This window comes from Monodon monoceros, unplaced genomic scaffold (assembly GCF_005190385.1).
Source record: "Monodon monoceros isolate NGI ecotype Baffin Bay Population unplaced genomic scaffold, NGI_Narwhal_1 Super_Scaffold_21, whole genome shotgun sequence".
In the NCBI taxonomy this organism is placed as follows: Eukaryota; Metazoa; Chordata; class Mammalia; order Artiodactyla; family Monodontidae; genus Monodon; species Monodon monoceros.
In genome coordinates this window covers 144819914-144845729 of record NW_021703778.1, presented here as the reverse complement: position 1 = coordinate 144845729, position 25816 = coordinate 144819914, and the positions used below count along the sequence as shown (strand labels likewise).

Genomic DNA, 25816 nt, shown 5'->3' with positions numbered 1-25816 from the left:
GAGAGAGAGGGAGAGAGAGAGAGAGAGAGAGAGAGAGAGAGAGAAAGAGAGAGAGAGAGAGAGGTCAAAATGGAAACCCAAGTGCCTTTTTATAATTTAGCCTCCAGAGTTTCATATTGTCACTTCCTTTTTTACTGTATCTGTTAAACAAGTCATTAAGTTCAGCCCACACTCAACAGTTGAGGAATAGCCTCTCCACCTCTTGAAAAGAGGAGGATCAAAGAATTCGATGGCATTTTAAAAAAACACCACAGCCACCAACATTACTAGCTGGTGATTATTTCCATCCTCTCCACTGTTCAGTCTGTCTTGCACTGCTGCTCTCCTGCCTGGGCACTAGCATCTCTCCTGGATCTGGCCATCCTTGGAGAATATGCAGGGCCACTTGACCAAACTCTGGAACTGTGGGAAAAGCCTCCACTAGGACCTGCCCCAGCCTTGCAGGCAGGGCTCTGACACCTGGGACTGAAGAGCTTCAATCCAAGGTCAGAAGGAACGAACTGGCTTCCAGAGACTTGATGCATCTCCTAGGGCAAGGATGGAAAGTGATGCTGGCAGGGCCTAGCTTTGGCCATGGAACCTACATCAAAAAAAAATGACCCCTGCTATCAACGAATGGAATCAGATAAAGGCAATATTCTTAAGACTATTTTATATGGTATTTCCAAACCTGAGCCTGATGGACAAAGCCTGTGGAAGGAGAAGCATGTTGTGAGATAATCTACTGGTGAATTCTTCCCTCTACAACGCTGAAACCACCCAGTCATTCAGAGAGTGATGAGGGTCCGCTACTCTTGGGGATCACTTTACCCAGTTTTAATCAGCAATGGTTCACAGCGTAATACGTTCTCTTCAGTTCTTATCTTACTTCATCTCTCCCTTGATGGTGGTGGCCATGGAAGCCATGAAGGGCTCTCTCCAGGTTCTCCTCCTCTTGTGACCATTGTCTCTGTCTTTCTCACTGAATTCTCTTCTTGATGCCCTTTCATGCCTTTAGTTCTGGTGGTTACCCTCCCCCCTCCTCCCAACGAGGTCCTTTTTATTTTTCAATCGGTGGTCTCTCACTGAGTATCTCACCAAGTGCCAAGGTTTCATCTACCACCCACACCTGATGATTTCTAAGTCTGTATCTCCAGCCTGGTCCTCTCTCCTGAGTATAGACCTGTATTTTCTCAGCGACCCAAGGACAACTCCAGTGAAAGTCTCACCACACTAAGTGCAGTGTACCACCATGAATCTATTGTTACTCTCTGCAAGCCTGCTGTCTCCATCTCAGCTAACAGTGTTATCATCTACTCTGTGGCCCAACCTAAGAATCTTGGTGTTATTTTTAATTTTTTCCTGTTGCTCACACCAATGTCCAGGCAAGAATCGTGTCCCATTGACTAATTCTACCTCTCAAATGTTTCCTACATTAATCACCACTGCTTCTAGGCTGGTTCTATGCTAGTGCCCCCACTAGAACATAAGCTGCATAGGAGTGGGAACTTTTATCTGTTTTATTCACTGCTTGGCACCTCACACAGTGCCTGGCACATTGTAAGTGCTCAATAAAAATTTTTTGAATAAATGGATATTGTAACTGGTCATCCTGCCCTAGCCTTCTCCACCATACCCTCTGTCCTAACCACCAGAGTCATCTCTCTGAAGTATGGGTACAAGAAAATCAGCTCCCTGCTTAAAAAACTCTGAGGATTCCTCACTGTTTACAGAGTCAAATTCCAATCTGTATGCCTGTATAAGGGGCCCTTCACAATCTTTCCTCTTACCTCTTCAGCGTCGTTTGCCACTTCCCTTTTCTCCCGCTCTTCTTGAGCTACTATACTTTGCCTGAATAAACCATGCACCTTAAATTTCTTGCAATTTCCTCTCCCTGTAATTCTCTTTACCCTTGTTTTCCCTTAGGAAATTCGTCCTTCAAGGCCCAGCTCAAATGCTACCTCCTCTCAGTGGCTTTCCCCAAGCTTCCCATTATTGATTGCTTCTCCATCTGTAAGCACTCTATTCATTCCCCTATTATAGCACTTATTACACTGTATTATAGTCATTTCAAAAAATATAACCTATAATAGTTATCTGTTGCTGTATAACAGATTACTCCAAAATGTGACAGCTTAGAATATAAATATTATCTCATCGTTTGTATTGGTCAGGAATCTAGGTGTGGTTTTGCTGAGTGTCTTTGGATCAAGGTTTCCATGAAGTTGCAGTCAGGTTGTCATCCAGGGCTATGGTCTCATCTGAAGGCTCGACTGAGAGAGGATCCTGTTCCAAGCTCACTCGCATGGTTTTTAGCAGGATTCATTTCCTCCCAGGAAGTTGGGCTGAGACCTTTCCAAGGACATCTCACAACACAGCAACTGACTTCCCTTAGAGCAAATGAGTGAGAAAGCACAGGACAGAGTGCCAAAGATGAAAGCCAAAGTCTTTTTAAAACTTAATATTAGGAGTGACATCCTATCACTTCTGTCATATTCTACTTGCTAGAGGTGAGTCAGTTAAGTCCAGCCCACCCTCAAGGGGAGAGAATTACACAAGCTTATGAATACCAAGAGATGGGGATCATTGGTGGTCATCTCAGAAGCTGCCGATCACACCTCCTAAACCTGAACTCCTCAAGGCAGGATCCACGCCTCATTCATCTTTGAAACTTCAGCACCTAGTATAGTTCCTGGCAGTTGTAGGTGCTCATTGAATTTGGTCAAATTCAATAGAATTATTTTTTCTGTAAGAAGCTGATCACGATAAAGTAAATTGCAAAGTCAGAAGAACCCTCAAAGTCAGAATTAAAAATGATTTAAAAGATAAAATGAAAGACAAAGTGTTTAAGTGTCATGGACACACTGTCAGTCCTCTATTTCTAGGCACTTCTATGATTGCTTCCCAGCAGCACATAGAAAAGGCCAGAAGAGCAAGAAAGCATCATTTTCCTTTTGACTTGGTACAGCTCTGAAATATTTTTGAAAGAACAAATTGGAATGCCACTGCAAAGCTCCGCAGACAACTCGAGAACTTACACCGCCCGTGAGTCCATCTTCCAATTCATGGAAGATCAGCAGCTGGAGGATCACAGACAATCAAGTGTTGACTAATCACTGCTCTTTTCTACCAGCTATCCATCAATTATACCATAAAATCCTCCCAGACAGAAGATTGCAGGGTCTCCAATCTGAGCAACAATTTCTTCTTCGGGCTCACTTTTCCAAAGAAAACCCAAAGCCTTTAGCCAGCGCCCATGGCTAGATGCTCATGATGTCCAGAGAGGCCTAATATGCACAGCCAACGTCAGGGATTCACATACAATATTGATGTTGGGCTCTGGACAACGATTCAGTCTGGGCTCCATGCACTGCTGTGGGACAAGCATCACTTTGGCAGATGGTTGCCTCCAATCTACAGTTCCAAGTGAAGATTTAGAAGGAGGCTTAACCTGAGTTGCTCATGTTGGGGACCCTCTTCTTGCATTCCTGCCTGGTAATATCTGCCCACTGTCACACAAACAGCTCAGTATCGCTCATGATGAAACCTTACCCAAGGCCTGTGCTGCCTGCAGACTCATTGACCACCCATCTGTACAGACCCAACGTTTTACATGGGGGTGGGTGGTATGGTTGATGAAAAGTGCTTTTAGTTTCTAGATTTCTTGTGCTTTCTGTCATGGTATTGGACTAGGAATGGGCTAGTTCAGTGGAATATTTGCCTGAAATTCTAGCAGAACTAACTGCTTACTTTAATTTCCTTCTTAGTTTCTTTCACATTGAGTGTCAGCTGGCAAACTTTAGAAGGCTTGTTTATTTCACCAACCAGATGGGCAATTTGGGATCACCAATACCTCTAAAAATAGTGTTTGTAGGTGGCATAGACAGAGCCACAGCTTTATGGATAACAGATTCCTATCATTTCATTTAATATATTGGAAAACTAAGGCCTGTGAGGCAAAGTGACTTTTCTCAGGGACTCAGATGCTGCGTCATATATCAAATTGTGGTACTTGCTCCATGAGGGCAGGTTTTGGTTTTCCCCACTACTGTATCCCCAGTGCCTAGAACACTGCCGGCCACATTTATTTATTCAAAAAATACTGTTGAGAGAATGAGTAAATGAATAAATTATCCTTGGTACTCAGCTGCAGTGACTAATTAGGGGCACTGGGATCATTATCGTGGTTCTTGACATCTTTCTGGTACCTTGGCCCCAACCTGGGACAGTCAGGTAAGTTATATAAAAGCAGGTCAAGGCTGTCCCATGCCCTTATTTCACTTTAAGAGGACCAACTGAAGTGCCCTCAGGTTTATATATGAGACTACTCAGACCACACTTGACCATGAAAACTTGGGGAATTTCTAGGGCCATTTGAGAATGGAGCCATGAGCCCTTAGTGATTGAGCCCATTAAAAGTGCTCCTAGTGTCCTTGCTTGAATGGCTTCCTATGATTATTAATGATAATGATTGAAGCAACAATCCCTGTGGCTTGTCTCCTGTGCGACATCTGGGTGCCCTGGAGTTTGACAGCTTTGAGGGAGGATAAACAGACCCCTAAGATGGGTCAGACTTGCTGATGGTAAAGTGTTTTAGCCAAGCAAAAGGCAGCCATGGCATCCACCATCATTTATTTTGAATGCGTTTTTGTTTGTATGGTCTTTATCCTTTCTACTCTTTCTCTTCTTTGCCCTCTTTGAAGTACATTAAAATGGTGAGAAAAAAGGGAGCCATGCAGGTGCCTCTGGAGTGCCATTGTGGTGCTTGATTTGTAGATGTCTTAGTATTAGAAGAACATCTGGGGCAGATGGGAGGTAAGCCTGTAGACCATTGTAGAAGGTTTGCAAAGCAGGGCTGGAGAAGCAATCTATGTGGGGAAGCAGTGCCCGGATAACATGCTTGTCACAATGTATGTGCACAGAGTTCAAATTCTTGATGGCTCAGAATTGGTTCCTCCCTTTACAGATTAGGTATAATAACTCAGAGCCTCATTCCTTCCACCTGACAAACTGGGTCTCAAAGTGGAGGAGGTTAGAAACAGGAAGATAAGGAGAGAAAGAGAGAAAGGGAGGGAGGGAGAGACAGAGACAGAGAGAGACAGAGAAGGAGAGAGGGAGAGAGAGGATAAGTGAAAATGAATGGATCTGATGGAGTGAGATGGCTTCCCAAAGTGAGCTAGTAATATTTCTTTCTCCGCAAATTACTCTTTAACATGAGTGATTCAGATTTGACTGCACTGTGCATAAATTCTTTAGCTAAAGCTTCTTATATATTTTTGCAATATGTAAATATTAGAAATTGTATGTGTGTATGAATATAGAGAACTGCTAGAAATTTGAGCCAAATTAGTTTCTAATGAATGCCTATGGAGACTCGTTTTTGGTGCTTTTTCAGATTGGAATCGATCCTACATATTTTATATGATATGATTTCTATAAACCAGGCATCAGACCAAGGAGTGCAATTTGAGTTTTGCAGTTACTTGCCTGAGAACTGTGGCTACTTAGGTTTGCCTTTCCTGAGAAATTAGTTTTTAAGAGATCAACATTGATGAATAAGGTAATAAAATATAATTGGGTGTTTATCATTTCACAATGAATAAATAATAGACCATGCTAGTTCCACAGTTATTTGTATCTATTTTATTTATGTTTTCAGCACATACCTAGCAAGATAATTTTTTTTCTGAAGCTCTAATTTAATCAGCGATGTGGCTTAGCCTAGTCCAAATTAAATATTGGCAATAATGTAATGAAAAACTCTTTTAATAAGGATCATAATGTAAGAGACACATGTCATAGCCATTTGTAGATTTCTTTTTGCCCAGGGTTTGTTGAAAATGAACTGTGTTTCTCTCACTGTGCTGAGTATCTATAGCGTGACACTGACTGGTTAATGGCTCTGTTAGCTTCTAAGTCACAGTTGTAATGTGAACTCAATCAACAAGGTATATTTCGATATTTTTGTCCCTAAAAGGTTGGAAATATCCATGTGTGTGGGCAGTTGTGTATGAGCATGTGTGGAAGTAGGCAGCTGTAAATATAAAACTAACGCTGGTTTTGCCTGGATATTCATCTGTGTGCCTTCTCACTCAAATACCGTGAACTCCTGTTCGCTGTCCCTGAACACTGTCAGTGTTTATGCACATGGGTTCTGGAAAGCCATGACGTGTATCCTTCAGGTGGCAAGGGGGCAGTCCCTGCTTTCAGATGCCTGCCTTCTCTTTTTCACTGAGTTCAGTAGACTGCAATTTCATACATACCAACCTCATGAACAATCTTCTTTCTGAGAAGCGTCTCACATCCTGCTAGTTTCCCTTTTCTACCCAGCTGCTGAAATAGCACCCCAAAGCCAAATCTCCATTGTCTGAAAGCCCTGTCCAGAAGTTAGGTCTTCGCACATGGTGGCCATGGATTATATTTCCTGTTTCAACTTGTAGGGAAGATTGAGGTCCGTTTTGGAAGGAGTTAGGGCTGGATTAAGAATGTCTCTTTACACCAAGTTCACCACTGGACCAACTGAACAAACGGGCAGAAGATTTATTGAACCCTCCTAATAGAACAAATTTGGAGGAACACTCAGGAAGGACTTGGTTTTTAATGATCTGGCTGGGATGAATCATGCACACCATGCCACTTTCTAAATCCATTTTGGTAATTGAAATCTTATAAATGTCCTGTTGAATCATCTCACCCAGGGGACCTGGGAAGTGTTGTTTCCCCTTCACTCCATTGGGCTATTTAAATAGCAATGCAGGTATTCCTCGCTTTAAGAAAACTGGATATATGGAAAATCTAGATTTCCAAGCAAGCATGCTAGAGAATGATGGTTAATTTTACAAAACAGATTAAGACAGGAATCTTTAAGTATTGGGTGGCCATAAGTAAATTGCTTTACTGCCAATGTGCCTCTTTATTTTCTACCACCCTTGAATTGGAAAGACTATTATCCACTTACTTCCAAGGATTTTAGAAATTAGTTCTGGGCAAAAATAAGGACTTCTAGCAGTAAAACTTAGATATGGGCTTCTAGCACTTTCCTTAGCAACTTTTCCTTTTGTCCAACAGTATGCTTTATTCCAGTCATTTCCATGGTAGATAAGAAGTCTTATCCCTATAGTTTTATCTGGGAAATGACTTTTCCAGTTTGTAGAGAAAGGCAGCAGACAGGCAACCTGTTCTGGTGGCACAGAAAGGAGGACTTAGTTCTGGGCATAGTTTTTGCACCTGCTAATGGCAGCTTGGGTGACTTAACTCTTTGTGTCTCACCCTCCGCAGCTGAGAAGTTGCATCCCCTCCTTTCCTCTCCCACTTGAGTCTGAATTCTGAACTGAAGGAGCTCTGTAGCCAGAGCTGAGGCTAATCTTAGTCCTACATTTTACCTGGGGTGGAGGCTGTGTGAGCTTCGTTCCCTTCCTTTGGGTGTGAAGGTCTTTGGGGGGAGACTGGTGACTTTCTCAAAACTGGAACACAGAGAAAGCCCATGGGATTTTTTGAGACACTTCCAACAGGATTTTCTCAAGCCCACTTGCTACTGTTCACTGGTCCAAAGCTATCCCAGAAAATGTCTTCAGCGCTCAGCACAGTGGTTGAGAGGTCTTGAAAAGAGAGTTGGCTCTCAGTAAATATTTGGGGAGTGTTGTTGGCTTCATGAAGCACGCACCCCCCCACCCTCACCCCCGGAGGCATCCAGAGGCCAGCTGTGGAGTTACATGTCACGCTCTGGAATGTGCTGACCTTCCTTCCCGGGGAAGGTGACACTGCTGAGGGTATTATTATTAGTAGGGCAACTTCTGCTCAGCTCTGTCAGCAGGCCCTCATTCAGGGTCCTTATCGAGCAATGACAAACTCATGAACCTTTGGCAGTCAACACCGCTGACCACCCTCTCCTTCTTGAAAGCTCTTCTCTGGGCCACTGTGACCCATACTTGCACGGTTTGCGTCTTACCTCTCTCCAGCCATCCTTCCAGTTTCCTCTGTTGGTCCTTTCTTTTGATCTTCAAATAGTTGAGTTACTCAAAGCTCAGTCCTAGACTTTTTTCTCTCTTCTTTCCTCTTCCTTTCTCTTTTTTCCCTTTTCCTAGATAATTTCATTAACTCTCATGGTTTCTATGACCACCTATTTAGCAAAAGCTCCTAAATTTATGTCTAGTTCATATTTCTTTTGAGCTCTAAACCCCTATATTCGACCATCCACTTGACATTTCCACCCAAAGTCTCACAGACTTCCCAAATTCAATATGCTCAAAACAGAGTTCTCCTCCCCCTCCCCCATTTGGTCCCTATATGCTTTCTGTAGTTCCTCATTTGAGTAAGTTTCACTGCAACCCACCTTGTTTCTTAGGTCGGAATCTTGAGACTATTTCTCATCATCTCTTTCCCACACTCCCAATGCTCAAATAATGGTCAAGTCCTGTCAATGATTTCTTTAATATTTCTCCAAGCTCCACCTCCACCATCCTTGTCTCTCTCCTAACAGCAGCACCCACCTCCAAACTAGTTTCCTGGCAACAATTCTTACATCTCTACATTCCCTCTGCCCCCCTCCCCCCAGTTCTTTCCTTAGACAGCAGCTCCTTCCTTCCTTCCTTTCCTTTCCTTTCCTTTCCTTTCCTTTCCCTTCTTCCCTCCCTCCCTTCCTCCCTTTCCTTCCCTCCTTTTTGATGACTTAAATTTTTCTTTGTGTTTTCCTTATTTAAAAAGACCTTTTCAACTTTTTATATTGAAATAATTATAGCTTCATAGAAAGTTACAAAATACATTACTGAGAGGTGCCATGCACTCTTCACCCAGTTTCCCCCAATGTAACATCTTCCGTAACCATAGTACACTATCAGAACCAGGCAACTGACACGATGCAATCACAGATCTTATCCATATGTTATTGGTTTTACATTCACACACATGTGTGTTTATGCATGTATGTGTATACTTCTATGCAATCTTATCAGTACGTAACTCACTGCAATTAAGGTTCAGAACTGCTTCACCACCCAAAGATCCCTCGTGCTGAAGGAATGCTCCTTTAAAAACACAAGGCAATTGAGTCACTGCCTTGCTTAAAATGTTTTAATGATTTTAAAGCCCCAGATCCTTAAATGAGGGCCACAAGTGCCCATGTAACTTGGCTGTAGCTACCTCTCTGGGCACTTCTTGCCCTCCTCCTTTTGCTCGGCAAGCCTCTGCCTACTGGCCTTTCCCTTCTGTTGAATTTGCCAAGCTCCTCCACTGCTCAGAGCCTCTCCACGTGCTGTTCTCCTCACGTGGAATCCTCTCCCTCGCCCACTCAGCTAACTCCCCCTCATCTGCCAGGTATCAGCTTAAAGATCTTTCTCAGGGAAGGTTTCCTTGACATCTCAGACTAGATTTGATTCTCCTGTGATTTTTTCATTGCCAATTATGTTTTTTCTTTACAGTACTTACACAATTATAGGTAAATAGGTATGCATGTAGTTTATTAATTTGAGTTCTCTCTGACCAGACTAGAAGGATTTGGGGGTGAGGGTCTTGCCCACCACTGTATCTTTTCTGTCTAGCGCCATGGCTGGCCTAGCAGATGTTCAATAAACCCTAGTTCATGAACAATTACTGTAAGCTGGCTGGTTGTGGCTGGGTGTGCTCTAAGGCCGCGGAACAGGGCAACATCAACCTGCTGTTCTAGGTATATACTCCCTGAATTCATCTTCAACCTTACCAGATGTCCTATCTGAGAACCTGGGCATCTATGGCCCAGACCACCCGGAATCTCAAACTGGTATTTTCTCTCCTATTCCCATCCCAGTGTTCTGTGTGAGAGATCAGAATAGGGAACAACGCTGGCTAGTGTTCTTCTTAGACAGATCTTTGAGATGCTGTCAGGAATATCAGCTGGATGTTCATCCAGGCTTTTAACGTAAGGCTTTGCTCTCCCCAGGGTCACTGGCATGGTGTCACTTTGAGAGGGTTATTCAGAGCTGTGAGGGTCTAAGTTGCATGGCTCCTGAGAAGTCCCAGAAATGCTTTTAGATCAGTCCTCTCCTCAATGCTCCCACCTGCGATTTGCTAGGTGTCCCCAACTCCCCTCACCATGAGCCATTCTGTCCCCACTCTCACTGTCAGAGATAACTCAGTGTGGTTTGCGTTGGTGGCGGCCCAGATCTGAAGGGTCCTTATAGTGACTGGATAGACAGTATTTCCCCCAAAGGACCGTGATAGAACTCTGTGAGGGTTTGGAAAAGAAGAAATGGGGGCCTCATGCTGGGATGTGGCTTTGCCAAGGAGTGGTGGTACCTCATGGGATCTTGACTGTCTGTGAGGGACACTGGGTTGGACACTGTGTTGGTTGCCCCTAATTGGTGCCCCATCTATACTATCCTTCTTTAGAAGCTCATAATCCCTCACGTGAAAGAGGCGACACATGCACTATATGGTGGATTTGGCAGAATTGGGAGAAGGGTGAACCCCTAGCAATAGGCAAAACTATCAATTCTTTTGTGACAGAGTCAGTAAAGGGCTTTGCCCGGGGTGTCTGGGCAGATCCCTGTCTGATTTACAGCCCTGGGAAACCGGGGGTCATCATCCAAGTTTCCCTTCCCTGCCAAATAGGAGGTCAAGGTCTTCACATTCTGTGGCTCACAGTTGTCCTCCTGCTGCTGGTGTCTCTCTTTTGGGTGGGCGGTGGCTGAGAGCAGAGCCCAGCTCCAGTGTAGGTCTGCTGGGGCTGGGTCCTCTAAGATCACATTAATGTCCCTCCCTGCTCTTATTATTGGCTTGGCTAACGTGATACATAGGATGGAGAGAAGAGTTAGAGCCAGTGACGAGTCCTTTCAGGATAGACCTGGCTGTTGTGCTCCCTTGCAGTGGTGCTCCACTTCTTCGCCCTCCCTGCCAGGCTGCTTCCCTCCATAGGGCCTGTTACTGTGCAGGGCGTGGACTTCTGCTTGTCCCCTGGGCATGGGCATGGACACCTTAGGTAGCAGTGTAGTGCCTCCCAGTGCCCCCCGAGCTCTGTTCCCGGGAGCCTCACATGTTCCCTCTGATCTCCTCCCCGGTGCCCTAAGGCAGTGTGCACAGCTTTGCAGGTCAGAAGGCTCAGCTGCAAATAGCCCATATGTGTTACCTCCCACCACAATTGCTGCCGGGGAGATAATGCTGCTGACTCTCACGGTGTCGCCTTGTGCTGTGCGATTTCCTTTCTCTTTCTCTCTGATCACCACTTTCTGTCCTCATCAACTGGTTACATCTCTGGGGGAACATGGCTCTTAGGGCAAGAGGACTTGGATGACATCTCTCCTCAGCAAAAGGCTTAATACCTATTTCTCTCTTTGGGCGTTGATCTGATGTAACTGTGGGTGGTGGTGAGGATGGTGGGTAGGGCTCCAGCCAGGCTCCCACTTTACTCCACAACCCATGCTACCCCACCCTCCCTCCAAGTTGGCCATGATGTTGTGGCATTGAGGGGTGACAGGTCAGACCCTCTGGCCCTAATGCTGCCATTTCTGCTTCCTCCAGGTCACCCCACCTGCCTGCAGTTCACCCTGAACATGACCGAGGCTGTCAAGACCTACAAGTGGCAGTGCATAGAGTGCAAATCCTGTATCCTCTGTGGGACCTCGGAGAATGATGTGAGTGTGGGGCTTCCCGCATGGGAGGGAGAAATACAAGGAGCTGGGAGTCCTTCGAGGATTGGAGAGGAAGGCAGGATTCTCATCACTGGACTCCTGGGGAAAATATCCATCAGGACCTCCTTCTTGACTTTTGCCCCGAGGACCCTTGGGACCCTTGTGCTACAGGGACCTTGGGTACTCTTCGTGCCTGTGGAGAGAGGTGCAGGAAGTGATGGCCAGAGGCTGCCTTGCTGGCCGTTAGCCCTCAAGGGTTCATTGATAGACAATGGTGCCCACTGCTTACGGTTGGGATGTGCTTGGCTCTTTACACCACATTCTGGAGTGTGTCATCTCACTTGGTCTAAATGTTAAGTATAATAGATGCAGAATTTTAAAAACCCACATTTTGTTATGGACAATTTCAAATATATACAAAGATAGAGAAAATAGTGAAACTGATGTACCCCCATCACTAGCTTCAACAATGATCAATACATGTCCAATCCTGTTCTGTAAATATTGCCACCTCTTTCTCCACGATATTATAGTCCTAGTCATAATATCATTTCACCTGTAAATACCATATGTGTCTAAAAAAATAAGGATTTATGTTTTACAGATTGTGAATATATTTATTTTCAAGTTAAAAAAAGAGATAAGGACTTACTTATTAACAAAAATAACCAAAATATTAACAATAATATTTTTAAAAATCAATGATTCCTTAATATAATGAAACATCCAGTCAACATTCCTATTGCCTCAATTGTCTTAAACATTGTGTTAATAATCATAAATTGTTTTAAAACGTTTTTATTTACAATTTATTTGAATTGGGATTCAAATAAGACTCATACATTGCAATTAGTTGATATGTCTTTAAAGTTTCTTAATATATAGCGTTTCCTTCTATTTTGATCTTTTTTTCCCTTGACTTTTTTTTGCGTTACGCGGGCCTCTCACTGTTGTGGTCTCTCCCATTGTGGAGCGCAGGCTCTGGACGCGCAGGCTCAGCGGCCATGGCTCACGGGCCCAGCCGCTCCGCGGCATGTGGGATCTTCCTGGACCAGGGCACGAACCCATGTCCCCTGCATCGGCAGGCGGACTCTCAACCACTGCGCCACCAGGGAAGCCCTCCCTTGATGTTTTTGGTTGAATAAATCAATTTATTTGTTCAATAGAGTTTCCCATGACTGTATTTTACTAACTGCATCCCTGTGGTGGTGTTTGACATCTTCCTCTGTCTCTTGTATTTCTTGTACATTGGTGCTTAGAGCTAGAGGCTTGATCACATCCAGGTTCTCTTTCTTTTTCTCTGTCTCTTTCTTTCTCTGTCTCTAAAATATATAAATAGCAAGACTACTTCATAAATAGCGAGGTATACTTTCATCAGGAGGTATGTAATACCTGGTGTCTCTCTTTTCATGACGGCAGCATCTTTGACTACACTGACTATTTCATTAGGGGTCGCAAATAGTGATGTTCTTATTCCATAATTTCTTCTTTGTTTATTAGCTGGAATAATTCTATAAAGAGAAACTTTTCCAACCTCATATTTGGTTACCTTCATGTATAGATTATATAGAAAAGGCAGGATAAGTACTAGATTCTTTCCCTTTATTTATCAGTTTTTAAAATAAGTGGTGGATTCAACACGTATTCATGATCAAACCCTCAAGAAAATAGAAATTGTGGGATATTTTCTTAACATGATAAACTTTTTATACCTTAGAACTAAAGCCATTGTCTTATTTAATGGAGAAATAGTAGAGGCATTTCTGCTAAGATCAGGAACCAGGTAAGGATGCCCACTATCTCTATTATTATTCATAATTTTTCTAGAGATATTAGCTAATGCAATTAGACAAGAGAAAACAATAAGTATAAGAATGGCAACAAAGTAGAAAGTTTTTCTCTATTTCATAACTTTAATAGTATATCTGGGCAAGTCTAGAGAATGAATAGTAAAGCTAACTCAAACAGTAAAGGTAGCAGGATATAAAATTACCATACAAAAATTAATAGCTTTCATATGCACAAATAATAACCAGTTAGAAGACATTATGGTAGAGAAACTCCACTTACAGTAGCAACAAATAAGAAATATTTAGAAATAAACTTAACAGTAAGTATGTAAAACCTAAATAAAGAAAAATTTTAAATGCTTTTGAAAAGACATAGAAATAGATTTGAACAAATGAAAAGACATTGTGTGACCTTGGATAGAATGACTCAACATTGTAAAGATCTCAGTTCTTCCTAAGTTAATTTACAAATTTGATTCAAACCCAATAAAAGCACCAACATGCTTTTTAATGGAACTAGGCAAGTTGATACTAAAGTTCATATGGAAAAACAAACATGCAAGAATAGCCAAGGAAACACTGAAAGACAACAAATTATGGAGGGAGTCTAGCCCTGCTAGATATTAAAACATACTGTAATGCCTCTGAAATTAAAACAGTATGGACAAAAAGACCAGTGGAATGGAATAGAAAACCCACAAATTGACCCAACTACATATGGACATTTAGTATAAAATAAAGTTTGTATCTAAAATTACTGGATCAAAGGTGGACATTTTCATGAACAGTGCTGGGACAACAGGGTAACTATTTGGGAAAAGATAAAATTAGGTCCATATCTCATGTAATATGTAAGAACAGCCTTCAAGTGGACTGGGAATATAAATATAAAAAATAAAACCATACTAGTAATAGAAGAAAACATGGATGAATTTCTCTTTAAATATAAGGAAAGATTTTCTGTGACTCAAAATTCGGAAGGAATAAAAGAAAATGTTGACAAATCTGACCACATAAACATTTGCATAGTAAAAAACACAATAAAGTAAAAAGACAACTGACAAAATGGGAGAAAATATTTGCATCATATACCACAGATAAATGTGGCAATATATAAAGAACTCTTAAAATTTGAGGAACAAGGGACCATAAATCTGATAAAAAATGTGAAAAAGATATGAAAAACAGTTCACAAAAGATATAAAAATGACCCTTAAATATTTGCAAAAAAAAGTTTGAATGCACTCATAATTAAAGAAATTAAAATGTAAACAAAACTGAGATATCATTTCTTACCCATAAGAATGGGAAAGAAAAGTATGGCAGTGCAAAAAAGTATGGCAGTGCATTCTGTTAATGAAGCTGTGGGAAAGGTGGCACCATTATATATTGTCAGTGGGAATACAAAGTGGTACAACCCTTCTGGAGGGAAATTTAGCAATACCTAACACAGCTACTGTGCACTTAACTTTTGACTCAGCTATCTCACCTATAGGAATCTACCCTAAAGATATACCCACAACTCTATGAAAATACTTGTGTAAGGTTATTCATAGTCACACTGTTTATAATTGGAAAATATTGGAAATGACCTAAATGCTTATACACAAAATGGTTGAATAAAGGATGGCACAATGAAGTACTAGGCAGTTGTAAAACAACAACAACACAATGTAGATATTTATGAATTAATATGCAGTGATTTCCAGAATATATTGTTAAATAAAAAAAGCACAGTAAAAATGATATCTACAGTAAGCTGCCATTCTTGCAAGAAAGGCATAAGAAAATATACATATATCTATTTACTTGTGTGAAAGAAATACAGGAAGGATAAGCAGAAAACTAAAGAGATTGGTTATCTACAGGGTAGGTGGGAATGGGGTAGAAAGAATGGGGAAATGGGGGTGGGATAGTAGGGATGGGGGGTAACACTTCTCTGAAAATACCTTTTTGTATAGCTCTGACTCTTTGAACCAAGGTATTGTTTCACATACCCTCAAGATAAATACTGAAATTCAGCCAGGAGGTGGGGGAAGCAAAAATGGAATATGAACAGTAACAAATGAACTTAACTATAATATAAATAGTAACATGGCCATACTGAAGGGTAGGGAAGGAAAAAATTAACCTAGATAACTTTGGAAAGTAGTATTTGACTGTGTATTTTAAGGCTAGAGACAGAAATGACTATACACATATTATATGCTAGTTAGTAAATTTGTTTCTCACAGGCATGTGAGTTAGTCATTCTGAAACTACTTGATGTGTCTGCAGGTCTGAACTAATAGATATATATTGTGAATAATGAGAGCCAGGTTTCCCAATGTCCGAGAAAGAAAAATCAAATAAAGGGGGAAGGCTAGACTGAACCCTGTGGTCCTGGGTTGGAATAGGGGGTATCAGTATGAATTTATGCTTTTAAATATAATATATTTTGTTTATATATTATATATCTATAACTATTTATATGTACACACACATGTGGATAAATACAGAAATAAATATAGATGTGCACCTACACGTGCATTTATTTCCTAACTCTGTTGTAAGGGCCTAGAAGCAATGACAACCCAGAAGCAATGAGGACCCATAGCACCCAGATATTGGTTTCTAAATACCATTCTCCAGTAAAAGGAGCCAGGGATTCTTGGAGAAATAGCTGGAGCTGGGAAAATGTAAGAGGAGGCCGGAGCCTCCTGTGGTACTTAGAAAGTAAGGAGGTGCTAAAAAATTGGTAAAAGACACAGGAGCCAACTTGAAGGAATTCCTAATGGCCCAATCTGGAACAATTTGAGCCACAAAGTAAATAATGATAGTATTGGATTATAACCCAAAGACAAAATAAATATTCATATTAACATTTTAAAAATTGAATAAGTGAATGAATTAATGAATGAATGGGGAAGAGGTAAACTCTTCCTTAGAGCAGGATTACAATTAATAAATGTAGAGGGCAGAGGGAAATCACCGGTAGACAAACATCATGGTATGGTTGTTGTAAGCAAGGATCATCAATTGATGCTAAAATTAGCGGGCAAAAGTATTATGAGAAGCAGAATATTTGCTTGATCTCAAAGTATCTCCCCTACCCGATTACTTATTAATATGTTACAAAGGGAAAAACCATAACTTTACCGTGGAAAAACTACACTACAGATACTATACCACCTTAACTATAGGATCAGAGTAACATCACTAGTAATAAGATACATTGGTGTCCGTGCCCCCGATAAGATGCACTGAGAAGATCTCCTCTTATGGAAGAAAGATCAGACAAACTCAGACTGAGTGACATTCTACAAAATCACTGGCCTGGACTCTTCGAAAGTGTCAAAGTCATGAAAGACAAAGAAATCAAGGAACTGTCACAGATTCAGGGCACTAAGAATACCTAACAACTAAATGGAATGTAGGATCCTGAATTGAATCCTGGGGAAAAGGACTTAAGTGGGAAAAAAAACTGGTGAAATTCAAATGAGGGGAGGTCTGCAGATAGTCAATAGTGTCATGCTAATGGCAATGGTGATTCCCTGCTTTTCATGATTGTGCTGTGGTAACGTTAGATGTTAACTTTAGGGGAAGCTCGGTAAAGTGTGCGCAGAAACTCTGTGTCATTTTTGCAGCTTTTCTCTAAGACTAAAATTATTTCAATATAATAAATTAAAAAATGATGGGATGTTTCCCTAGCATCTAACGAAAGTGACAAAGTTTTTAGAAAATAGTATCTTTATGGACTCGAGGATTTATACATACTTGATTTATTTCAATCCATTACAGTTAAAATTGTCCCATCTTTGGTACAGTGTTCCCACTTTTGTTCCAGTGGGAACACAGTTTGGATCCTGAGTCCTTCTGACATGACCTCAGTAGTATTTGTTTTTTTAATATTTATTTATTTTTTGGCTGCGTCAGGTCTGCACACGGGATCTTTTGTTGCAGCGCGCAGGCTCTTTGTTGAGGTACAGAGGCTCCAGAGAGAGCGGGCTCAGTAATTGTGGCATGCAGGCTCAGTTGCCCCGCGGCATGTGGAATCTTAGTTCCCCGACCAGGGATCGAACAGGCGTTCTCAGCATTGCAAGATGGATTCTTAACCGCTGGACCACCAGGGAAGTCCCTATCTCAGTAGTATTTGTTTCCTTGCTTTCCAATATGTAACGATACTTATACATTTCATGCTCCAGACCTGGAATCAGCCATTTCTCCAATGACTCCTGGTGCCTTTTAGTGGGCAATGGTTTTTAGAAGATATAATATGGGTGATGGGGTGCTAATTTTTACTGCATTAGTCATTGTTTGGGAGCATTTTCAATGGACAGAGCTAGAAAATAGGTTTTGCTTGTTTTAAAGATAAAATACACTGAATTTACACTGATACTTCCAATTCATTGCCAGAACTAATTATAGGGTTTTTACTTAACCTTATCACTCTTACATCTGTATTTTCTTTTAACCATGTCAAAATTTTTGCTTCTCATTACCAACATAACCACTCATTTGATACACACATAGAATATCAATTCCACTATTAACAACACTAATATGATTGCTGGAAAGAAATATATATATGTATGTATATGTATATGCATATTTGCACTTGTTTTTGTCCTTAAGATATATTTGACTGAGGAGGTACAGTCCAACTGCTTGTTTCCAAGTCACTTGGAATAGTTTCTTTCTGTGTGGTTATGCCACCAACTAGTACGTGATTAGATTCATTTGTTTCATTTTTCATTTTTTTTTTTTTTTTTTTTAGTGACAGTTACCCTGTGAATTTTGCTTTATGACCATGTAAAATATTTACTGGCTCCAGAGTCAAATTTTTAAAATAAACAGTATGTTCAAAGAAATCTAACTTCTATCCCTACCTCTTTTACACTCTGCTTATAGGACCATTTAAAAAAATTATGGTTTATCTTTCTATTTTGTTAAATGGAAACATGTGTATGTGCACATGAATCCATAAGAAAGTGGATGCATTTTCCTAGAAAATGGTAGAAAGATATACCTGTTTTCTTTACTTTGTGTTTTGACTGAATATCCCGGAGGTTACTCCACAGCAATGTATAGACATAATCTTAACTCCTTCCTACAGTTGCATAGCTCTTCATTAGTTTATTCAACCAGTCCTTTATTGATGGACATTTGGGTTGATTCTGGTCTTTGGCTTTACAAATAGTGTTAATGTAGAGGTTTTTTGTTGACTTGGCAGAACCTTAGGGGAGGAATCAAAGAGGGAGGTGGCTCGGGCAATAGGGGGTTCCTCTCACATAGCCAGGGATTTACCCTGCACATCCCAGAAATGGATTCCCATTCTACTGGAACTGTAGCCATAGGTGAATTCTGGTTCTTGACTACTTGGGAATAAGATGTCTTTAAATTGTGTTTCTCACGGGGGTCCACATGGGCTGGGGTTTTTTTGGTGGTTTTGGCTGGCAATTATCTGAGAAGCAAATGGAAAATAAGAGAATATGGTGCTAGACAATGATCAACCCATGAAAGAGACATTTAAACCCACAGATGCCTTGGTTTCCCTTTGGGAAAGTCCAATCCAGGATATTCTACCTCCTTGTATTTCTCGTGTCAGCACTAGAGTAGGAGTTATCAATGTATTTCAGATATTAATAATACTGTTTCTCACAAGTCTCTCCCTGTTTTCTGTCCCTATCCTAACTGGTTTCTCCTTGTATTATCCCTAAATCATATTGTCATTTAGCTTATTTCAGCTCCAACAATAATGGTGTAACTCTTTTGGAATAAACCACACTGTTCTGGTTTTCATCCTACCTTTCTGACTGCTGTTTCTTAGTCTCTTTCTTCTCTGCCTGGGCCTTAGCTTTGGTGTTCCCCAAGGATCTATTCTTGGCCTTCTCCTCAGTAACTTTTTTGAGTCCTTGATTTTTCAGAAAATTCAACGAAAGCTGTGGATTTACCCTTTGCTCAGAAAAATGTACCTCTGTACCCATACACAGAGTTGTGCATATAACTTCTAGGAGTTCATGAACACCCCTCCATGAGCACAAGTTCAAAGACATCTGCTCTCACGTACTCTGGGCTTCCCTTCCCAGGACCTCCAGTGCCATCTCATCACCAGTGACTCCCCAGTCCATATCTTACGCCCAGGCCTCTCTCCTGACCTCTAGCTGCCTCCAGGCACCCTCACCAGGTGATCTGTAGACCTACAGATCATGTTCATAGCTGAGGTTGCCTTCTGCCTCCCACAGGTCTGCTCCTCTCTCCACGCCTTAGTGGATGGCTACATCGTTTGGCTTGCCGACCAAGCCACCACCTAGAAGACATCCTTGATTTCTTCCTTATCACTCTCTACATCTAATCAATGACTCTCAGATGGAAGCAAGCCCCTTTTCTCCCCCCCAAGCCACAACCCTAGTTCAGGATACCATCATAAGTTATCTCTTACCTGGACAACTATAGTAGCCTCCTAAGTGGCCTTCCAGCCTCAAGAACTAATCTCTCTCACCTGGATAGCAGCTATAGTGAGATCTTTCTATACTGCAAGTCTGGCCATGTTATTCCTCTATTGCTAACTCTTCGAAAGCTTGCCATTGTCCTATTGAAAGGTCTTAGCGTGATATAAAAAAAAAGATCATTCATGATCTCTCCTGCCCCATTGGCTTGCTCACAGGGGTTTTCAACTTCTATATCTACTTCTTCTAGGATCTCTACAGTGGTGAGAGCCAAGGTGAGATTTGATACAGGACTTAACTTTGCAGACGTCTTATAAGCCATCAAAGCAGGCCCAAAGGTCACTGAATAGAACAGGGCTGAACCTGGAGAATGGGGACCAGATCACAAACACTTACTGAGTAGCTACTATGTGCAAGGAAGTTCTGAAGGAGATGCGGAGATGAGTAAGACAAGGTTCTTCCCCAAGGGCCTTGCAATCTATAAAGGAGTGGACAAAAGAGGCATGTTCCAAATGGACTGGGTGTACACGTCTACCACATGCCAGGCTTTGTAGCATAAAGAAAAGTGCAATTAAATGTCCTAAGGAAGAGAAAGTACTATGAGGATGCAAGAGGGGTCCGAGAAATTCCATTTGATGAAGATTAGTGAAGTCTTTGTGGAAGAGAAGTGTTTGAAGACTTGAAGGGTGGGTAGGGAATGGTCCAAAACAGAAGGGGTCAGGCACTGGGAGAGTCTCCAGGCAGAGGGAACTGCAGGAGCAAAGGTGCCTACCGTGTCCTTGGAAGTTAACCACAGCACTGGAGGTGACTGTTCTCATCTGGCTCCAGCCTCCAGCCCCCGAAGAGGCTTTTGAGAGCTGAAATGTGGCATTGCATTTCTCTAAACTTGCATAACGAAACCCTGAAAAAGTTCTGAGGTGTTATGGATGTTACCAGCAAGTATGGTTGCTGCCCATTGCACAAATGGAAAGAGTGAGGTTGAGAGGAATTCAATTAAAATTTGCAAACATTGAAAGCGCTTTCTAGGCACTAGGCAATCATCCTGGAGAACACAGAAATGCATGAAATTAGCTTTCCACCCTTATGGAGGCAGAATTATTGGCTATGTGAGTTCAGAAGGATAAAGAATCCCTTTAAGCTTGGGTGTGAGGTGGTGGTCTAGGAAGGCTTCTTGGAGGAGCTATGATCTGAGCGGAACTCTTAAGTGGGAGTAGGATGCGCATAGTTTGGGAGACGGAGGGGGAAATTCCAGGTGTGGGCAAAGCACAAGGCATGTTCAAGGGACAGTGAGGACACTAAATGGGGTCTGGAAAGGGGCATCCAGGGAAGTTGATCAATGGAAATAAGGCAGGCGGAGTAGGTGGGGGCCAGATGTTGGTTCTAAATAATTCAAACTTTCCTCCTCTCCTCCTACTCTGCATTCCACCAGGACCAGCTCCTCTTCTGCGATGACTGTGACCGCGGCTACCACATGTACTGTTTAAATCCCCCAGTGGCTGAGCCCCCAGAAGGTAATGGTGATGAAGTCAACAATAACAACAACAGCTACTTCTACCACTTACTGAGCCCTCACTAATGTGCAGGCCTTGTGCTAAGGGCTTTACGTGTCTTGTCTCCTTTAATCGTCACAACCCTACGGAGCAGGTATGACCACTCCCATTTTACAGATGATGAAACTGAGGCACAGCTCAACCAGCTGAAATTTCAACTTGAGGGCCAAGGAGATGTTTTCCAGACATATGGCTGAGAGGGTGGGGGAGGTGTGAGCTTCTAGAGGAAGTGGTCCAGACCCGGTGATTCCTGGTTAAGAGGCACAGCCAAGGAGGGAGGGTCTTCACTGCAGTTCAACCAATCATCTCTGAGCACTTTCTGTCCCCCCCCAGCCCCCTCAGCAGCTGAGCGACAGACTCCAGCACATTTTCAGAACTGGGACTCGGTCTCTGAATCGTGAAAGTCAAACTAAAACAGGGCTTACAAAAAGGTTAGGGTCGAGGGGTGGGGCTTGAGGGTCGGGGGAGGGGCTGCTAGTAATGCCGTCTCATTTCTTGTAGGGAGCTGGAGCTGCCACTTATGCTGGGAACTGCTCAAAGAAAAAGCCTCAGCCTTTGGCTGCCAGGCCTAGGGCCCCAGGTCACAGAATGGGGCTTGCCGCCGGAGAGGCTGAAGCAGAGCCCAGTTCAAATCAGATCGAGCCCCTACTCCCGTATTTCCAGACAGACCAACTGCAAGGAACATCAGTAACCACACAGGGCGTGGACACGTGGAACCGAGGGGGCGAGACATCTGCTGAACTCCTACACACAGGTTTCCGTTCTTCAGCCAGCCCCTCCTGTTTCTGCCAGAAAGATCGTAAACTTTTGAAGAAGGACCCCAGCCACAGCCCTGTGGACCCCCCTCACATTTACCTTAGCACTGCGGCCCTCTCACTGGTTCCCATTTAAGGAGCCACTGGTCCCATTTTGTGACCACCCATCAGTCACTCATGCGTGGTTTGGTGTTTCCTATCTATTGTGTTCCAAGAAATCTTCGCACAGCCTCCCTGCCCCCAGCTTCGCCTCTTCATCCTGAACCCAGCAGAGGAGCAAAGAGCTGTGGAGAAGGTTTTATTTATTACAAGTCCCGCTGGAAACTCCTAGACTCGGAACCTAGAGGCTGTCTAGACGATGGAGCCCTGAAATCCCTCCTTGTTCCTTGGTCCCTGTGAAGAGGAAGAGCTGCTTCCCCAGCAGATATCCAGTGGCATCCACAGCCAGGGCGATCTCTTGATGGGGCTGGGGAGGGAGGGGGAGGCCCTGAGGGGTGGACGGAAATGTTGTGAAGATAATTCTGAGGCCCCGCCATAGCCAGTCAGTATTTGCTGTCCATCAGGAACGGCCTGGCAAGGCACCGGACCTTCAGAGCTGGGGCATCCTTGAGGAGAGACAGGCCACAGCCTGTGGCAGAGGAAGAGACCAAGACCCTGCCTTCCACTCAGCCTGGGTCTGGAGCTTTCCCTGTGGGACTCAAGAACCAGGAAGGTGAGTGAAGGCTGCCAGGTCAAGAATCTGAATGTTGGTCCCAAGGACTGCAGCTCTGAGAAACCCTTCAGTATTGATGTGACACCACGAATTCCTTTTCCCAAGTAATTCCTTCCTTCCACATAGTGTATGTTTGCCATTGTCTACTGAGACCTGACTCTGGAAATTTCAGGATGGGGGAGAAATGATTGTTCCCTAAACAAATAATTGGGGTGATGTGATTATTTACGACCAGGGCGACAATCACGCAGAAGCTTCAGCTCGAGGGCTGCTCTTATCTCCTAAGCTCCCCAGTACATGCTGGACTCTCCTTTTGAGAAGCCAGAGGTGGGGAGGCTCAGTTCCCAGAAGTCTGTGTTGGAAGTCAGCCCTGTGGGCTGGAGCGGACCGAGCTGCCTTTGACTCGCCGCAGCAGTGGCAACAGCAGCAACACATAAAAACTGACACATTTCTGGAAAAATCATTTGCCTAAAGGACAGGTCTCAGTGAGCAGGACCCTGGCGCACGCTCAGCTTCCTTGACATCAGCTCCATCTCTGTGGTCTGGCTGCTTACAACAAAGGCCCAAGTTATTTTTAGTCCTTCAGCTCCTGAAGAAGCCCCTGGAGCCCCAGAGGCTCTGGCCGCTTGGGCTACCTCTGCCGGGCTGCGGCCTTCTCGCCGAGACTTGGCAAGAGCCCTTCTTCCTGGCTAATTGCTCTTGGCTGGCAGACCCGGGGCAGCCTGGCGCACAGCCGAGCTGTGCTGGTCTCCCCCAGGTCCTCTACGGGGTGACCTGTGGCCAGCGACGGGAGTCAGTCTCCTGCAGGAGCCTGTGGCCTTGGAGGGGGTTCCATGCATACATAATGACCTCGTTTAAAGGGCCTGACCAGATGAGATTTTCATCTTCCTCATGAGATATTTCCTTCCCCCTGCTGGTTGGTGAACCCGTTTTGGATTCCGGAGGCCCAGGGAGGGTCTGGGAAGTTGCTACGTGGTCGCATCGTCCATTTACCCCGGGCGGGTCATATCAGAGGGCCAGATTTCCTCTCCTGACCACTCCGGCTCTCTGTCCTCCCACAAAACCCAAAGTGAGCGTCCTCAAAGGCTGGTTATTGGTTCTGAAAAATCACCTTGATTTAATTTTAGGAAAAAAGTCATCAAAATGTTCTCAAAAGCCACAAATGGCTTAAAAGTTAAAAAAAAGCAAATCTGAAACCAAAATAGTGACCCTACAAGTGATAGACCCTGTTTGGAGTGTGTGCAAATCTGTTCCCCACCTCAACGCAAATGATGGGGTGGCTCTGTTCTCTCTCCAGCCACACTTGCCGCCACAGAAGCTGAGAGGGTAGGATTGGGTCTCGCAGACCAAGGACGGTGCTGTAACCTTCCACAGAGATGAGGGTGGCCAGGAGTCTGGACCAGACATCAGGAAGGCCCATAGTTCCCTTCCCAGTTTCACTCCCTGAAGGATGGGCCCAACCCCTTCTTCTTTGGAGACCTCAGTTTCCCCGTCTGGAAAATGGGGACAGCAAATCCAGCTTGTGAGATGGCACTTGCAGGATACTGCAAGCAAACAGAAGTCATGGTCACATTTATCACCTTCTGTATTGAGAAAAGGAAAGTGTTGGTCAACAATTGCTCTTTCTTTGAGCCCCAGAGAATGAACTAGAATCACAGGGTGCACATGGATGGTCAGGGTTTTCGTTTTGCCCCTGCCATTGAGTAGCTGTGTGACCTTGGGCAAATCACTTAACATCTCTGAACCTCAGTTTGCCCAGCTGTGAAATGGAGAAAATACTTGTCCTGCCTGTCCCACAGTGACATCAGGAGTCTTAAAAAGCATGTCATATAAATCATCACTGGAGAGCTGGGCTTGTCAAGTAGGGACCCCAAATGATTTCTACACCCCCTTTCTTGTGTGAGTTAGCCAAGGTTAGACGCCTTCTTGGAATCTCCATTTTGACCAAAGGGGGTTTATATTTTAAGGAAGAGGCTGCCTGTGGTCAGGGCCACTAGGTCAAGCTGTGACAAGAAAACTGTGACTGAGCATGGATCTGTGGTGGAAGGTGAGAGATCTATCCTGGGGCTGGGGATTTCAGAATGAAGATGCTCCCTTCTGTAAGGTCAACACAGCCTAGAATGGGGTGCTAACTTCTGGAGAGGGCTGTAATTCAGCTCAGTGTAACAGTCACTTAAAAACTTTGGTTTAAAGCCCAGCTCTGTTAGTTTCTAGCTGGTTGACCTCAGGCAAATGACTTAACCTCTCTGAGCCTCATTTCCCACATCTGTGAGGCAGGGAGATATGGCTTCTCCGGCAGGGATTTTGCGGGGACAAGAGGTAATGCTGCTGAAGGTCCAGGCATGGGCCCTGGCGTGGGGAGGGACCCACACCTTGGTAGTTCTGGTCACTGGGTCCAGAGGCCACCACGTGGAGATAATGGTGCTGTTGCCTCACAGCTCAAACCCTGGGAACAGCCAGGGTGCCTTTCTTCTGCTTCACCCCGATGTTGTGGCTCCCGCCGACCAGAGAGGAGGTGAGGCTGCGGGATCCCAACCGGAAGTTGAAACCCTCTGTTTCCTGTGGGTATTTTTGAAACTGCTTTTCGGGCCTGTAGCAAATCCAGTTGGAGGCACTGGCGTGAGGAATTAGAGACAAGGCCCCTGCCAGGAGATTTACCTTCCTGCGGCTTTCCTTCCAAACCCCCCACTGGCTCAGAGCCCCTAAGGCAGGAGCCAGCAGGTCCCAATGAGCCCCTGCTCCTGTCATTGCCCCAGGGTCAGGTAGGGAGCCAGGCAGGCCTAGGAGAGCAGCTGCTTCCCCAGACTCAGCGCAGGCCGTCTGGGACCAGGTAGCCAGCCCGCGGGGGTGGGGGAGGGAGGGAGGCCAGATTCCTTCAGAGCTGGGGAAGATAACAGGTTTTAAGGTTGGGGGAGGGTTTGGGTTTCACAGTGATGGTTGCATGATACCCTGGAGAGTTACACTCATGGTGCATCTTATTTAGTCTTTGTGCTTTGAACACA

General features: G+C 43.7%; 2 protein-coding genes across 2 annotated transcripts in view; both read left to right on the top strand.

Annotated features, from left to right (window-relative positions):
• The window catches only part of DPF3 (double PHD fingers 3), a 244290-nt gene extending 232796 nt beyond the window's left edge, over window positions 1-11494 (top strand). Inside the window, exon 10 of the mRNA XM_029237680.1 lies at window positions 11470-11494. The gene's annotated coding sequence lies outside the window, so the exon portion shown is untranslated. The remainder of the gene's footprint in view (window positions 1-11469) is intronic.
• On the top strand, window positions 11454-22549 carry LOC114904155 (zinc finger protein DPF3-like). The gene is made up of 3 exons (XM_029237683.1): window positions 11454-11582; window positions 21227-21308; window positions 21849-22549. Exons 1-3 carry the CDS (start codon window positions 11502-11504, stop codon window positions 21917-21919), a joined length of 234 nt encoding a protein of 77 aa, XP_029093516.1. The 5' UTR covers window positions 11454-11501; the 3' UTR covers window positions 21920-22549.
• The last annotated feature ends 3267 nt before the right edge of the window (window positions 22550-25816 follow it).